The sequence below is a fragment of the Olea europaea genome, chromosome 14 (assembly GCF_002742605.1).
Source record: "Olea europaea var. sylvestris chromosome 14, O_europaea_v1, whole genome shotgun sequence".
Lineage (NCBI taxonomy): Eukaryota > Viridiplantae > Streptophyta > Magnoliopsida > Lamiales > Oleaceae > Olea > Olea europaea.
The window spans coordinates 17,297,573-17,301,818 of NC_036250.1; the positions used below are offsets into that span (position 1 = coordinate 17,297,573).

At 33.6% G+C, this 4,246-nt stretch overlaps 1 protein-coding gene across 1 annotated transcript; it reads left to right on the forward strand.

Annotated features, from left to right (window-relative positions):
* Positions 1–3,310: 3,310 nt before the first annotated feature.
* On the forward strand, positions 3,311–4,241 carry LOC111409591 (AT-hook motif nuclear-localized protein 25-like; the record flags this gene model as incomplete). Its single annotated transcript, XM_023039621.1, has 1 exon — positions 3,311–4,241. A coding segment is annotated over exon 1 (471 nt), but the record flags the coding sequence as incomplete, so codon positions are not given.
* Positions 4,242–4,246: the final 5 nt, after the last annotated feature.

Consider the following 4,246-nt stretch of genomic DNA (forward strand, 5'->3'; position numbering starts at 1 on the left):
TTTACGTGTAAAATTATTTTATTGAAAAAATATATAAGTAAAAATGAATTTGAGGAAAATTTAATTTTGGATGGACGAAGATCAGACGGTAGCTAAATTACCAGCGGCCAGGAATTCAAAGTGGGCGTGGGTCGTGGACCAGTTGGGGACAAGTTGTGGGGTATAATTGTCTGATTGTGCATTAGATTGACAAGACAATATTTTTTGATAGACGGATTTTCTGCCCCTAAAATTCCCATTTATTTATGGGGATTGAATAATTGAATTGATTGGTATGACCGATTTAATAAGATAGGGTTTATTGAATAAATTTGACAAGTTCCAATGATCCGACAAACTCCACGTGCTGTCACACCCCTCTTGTTTTGATCCCCTAAATTTCTCTACGTGGTTTGTCTACTCGTACATCAAGATTGATTGTTGACATCCAGATGTACAGATCTCCTCACAAGAGAGGATGTCCAAGATTTTTTTATTTGCCGTAGACCCCCACTTGTGAGGGGTCAGGACACCAAGATGTGTAAGAATAGAAAAACTCGTGCAAATGCAACTTTCTCTAACATTAATTTAATTAGTTTTTAATTGTTATTAATGTTTATTTCTATGGAATTCAGCCATTATTTGGTCCTTATTATTTTTAAAATATATTTTTCTCTTTTATTTTTAATCATAAATTTTTTGATAAAATAATAATATACGAGAATCAAACATTTTTTCTTATTTTTGACCACATATTTTGAAAGCCCAAGATTGACTAACCAAGAGGTGATTGAATTGGTTTTTAAGAATTTTTTCAAAACTAATTTTAAGTTTAAAATTATTATGCTAGCAAATGTGATGATTAAGCAAAGTTGCACGAATATGAACTCAGTAGACGAATGTAAAGAGCGTAATATAAAAAAACAATAAGTAAAATGGATAGAGAATGCAAACGATTTAATAGGAGGTTCGATCCGACCCAACAATCTACGTTCTCCATTACCAAACTCTCCGTTACGAGCAAGACCTTTTTCACTAAATTTAATAGACTTATGGTGCAATCCAACCCTTACAAAACTTTCGATGACTTACAAATAAGGAGCACTGATCCTTTTAAAATGTTGAGTTTTACGGGATCTTAACACGACCCACAAGTTTACAAATAAAGGATTTACAAATTGAAACTTCTCTTATAGTAGATGATATATTCAAAGTTGAGTATGATAAGAGAAGTAAGTTAACTCTTTAAAAAATAGCAATAAATGAAGCTCAAGAGTTAAATGAGAAAATCTTTGATGAATAGAATAATTTTTCAAAAGTTAAATTGATCAAAAGTTTTTCTAAGATAAATAGATTGATAGAGATAGACAAAGATTGAAAATTAAATAGATAATATCAATGCTATCACTTTTTGCTCTTACATTGAATGAAGATTGATAAGGTATTTATAGTAGTAAAAACAATCAAATTTCTGTCCTACTAAACGATTGCTATTGGACGGTCAACTATCCGTTTGGTCAGAAATCAGAACGGTTACTATTTAGATTGTTGGACAAATCGATGATATTGGACGTCTGCCAGGTTTACCGGATACGTTCAGTACGACCAAACTTTTCAACAAAATGTTTATTATTGTTTGGAAAAATATGACCTATCAAAAAATATTTTTAAAACTTATTTTTCAAGGTTTTTGACACTTATGCATAAAAATTCATCTTGAACTTCCAATGATATTGCCAATTTTTAAAGCGTTTTACCTTTACACTTAAATTCAAGATATCTAAATCTAATGGCTTCAAAGTTTGTCTTGACTAATTTGTCGTATATGTTCGACTTTTATCTCGTCTTGCATTGCTCATTTTTGCGAGTATTCCAAAGTCGATCATTTTATCTTCAATTGATCAAGCTTGCCACCATTTCTATAATCACTCAAATGCAATTATTGGCGATATAAGCAATTTGTTTGTTATAATCAAAACGTGAAGTCAACCATAGGTCAACATATTTTTCATCTAAATACTATTTCAAAATATGTTTTGGACAAAAAAGTGACTCAAAGAGGCAATACAGTTCACATTTTTGCATTAGAATAATCTTATTGAGCAATCGCGATCGTCTTTGGTGGGTAGGATAAAAATTTCTTAACGTTAATGTGATAAGGAAACCTTAGGTATAGTTCTTTGAAACTATCATAAATTTAGAGAATCATAATTAAGGTTCTCCCATCACGTCAGTAGTGAATTATTTTATTTTATTTACTGGGAACATGAGGTCAAGTCTATGTTATTGAGCATAAGTTGTACTTAATATCATTCTTAATAGCAATTGAATTGTCTAATGAATAAAAGTGCATTTAAACTTCAGTGAACGATGAAAAATGACATTATTTTCACTTAAAACTAATATTAATCGTCACGAGGTCCATATAATATTAGTAACATTAGTATTTTATATATGTTAAAAAAACGATTTTGGTAATATGAGAGCGGCCATCTTTAAATAATACGACTTCTTCGTTCTTTTAATTTTTTTGGCAATTATTTTTTAGGGACATCCTTAAAATGAGAGAGAGAGAGAGAGATTAGTATTGGACCCCAACCTATTACCCAATAGCAATTTCACCCCCATCAGTACATCTATCTTCACCGAATTGATAATTGAAAATGAAGAAATTTATGTATATGCAAACCTTTCTTATTTCCATTTTTAATTGTTTTCATATATATATATATATATAGGGGTTGGGGATAAATAAACAGTGCATTAGGTACCCCTCCTCAGTGTCATCGACGATTACTTCAAGATCACACTAGTCTATTGACTATCATCTGCCTATATTTATTGAATCTTGACAATATTATATCATTATTAGTTTATCGTCAACAAAGTAGTCTTTTTAGCATGTGTTTCACATAACATCGTGATTGATGTTTAGAATATTACACAGTATATTATCTATTAATACATGTTATCGCTGTGATATTTTTGTACAACAAAATTTACGAAACGTGTGACAAAAATGTTTATAACAACTTTAATAAAGTTTCATAAAAAATGATGAAATATGCTATTAAAAAATTAATAAAAATTTTGAATTTTATGAAATGCTTAATTAAAATTAAGAGATCAATTTTCTTGTTTACAAAACCTAAAAATCGCCTTGCAATTTGAAAATATTTTTTTAGAAATAAAAACTAAAAAGGCGTTGCTTTACACAAAACCTTGACGCGACCGCATCATTTGCACCGCCTGATGCTGACGGTTTCAACCTATGGTTCAAGCGAGTGGCCACCGCGATATAAATATTCTTTCTTTTCATTTCTTTATTCATTTCACCTTCCTCGCCTTGCTACCTCACCACGACTCTGAATTCAGATATCTTTCAGGTTTTTCTTCATCCGTAAGTCTCTCTCACCCACTTTTTTATTCACCAAATCGGAAAACTTAAAAAATAATAATAATAAGAATAATAATTGAGTCTTGTCGACTAGATTTCCAGTCATAGTTGAAGGGTTCTTTGGCTTAGATCGATCGCGCCTGTTCTTTGACTTTTGAGCCATTTGGATTTGAATCTTTGTTTGGTTTTTTTGTCATCCAAGCTGGAGTCATGAAGTGGACAGATGATTACAGTGTGCTGCAGAAATTCAACGATGAGTAGTTGAAGAACATAAATGGATTTCTTAAATAGTTATTCACTGTGGATCTGAAGATTGTTTTTTGAAGCTCTTTTGTAAAATTCGCTCATGTTTTCGTCAGATTATTCATAATATATAGGAATTGAGTGGACGGAAATGGCGGAGTACGAGCAAGGGTCAGGTTCTCGCAACGTTCGTCAGCTTCTCAGCCCGGAGCTCCATTTGAAGAGACCATCCTCACTTGTCCAACACCAGACTAATAAAGGGGCTGAGCCTTCTGATTCCAAAAACTCGCCTGAAAAGGACCAAAAAACTGATAGAGACACGGCTGCCACCACCAGTTCTGGTGGCACGCCCAACCCCGACCGCCGCCCTCGGGGCCGACCTGCTGGTTCCAAGAACAAGCCAAAGCCTCCAACAATTGTCACTAGGGACGCCCCAAATGCCCTTCGAGCTCATATTCTTGAAGTTTCAGCTGGTAGTGATATAGTGGAGAATGTATCTGTATATGCAAGGCGGAGGGGAAGAGGGGTTTGTGTTCTCAGTGGCAGCGGCACCGTTTCAAATGTCACGCTGCGTCAGCCGGCGGCACCTACGGGGAATGTGGTGACACTGCATGGCCGATTCGAGTT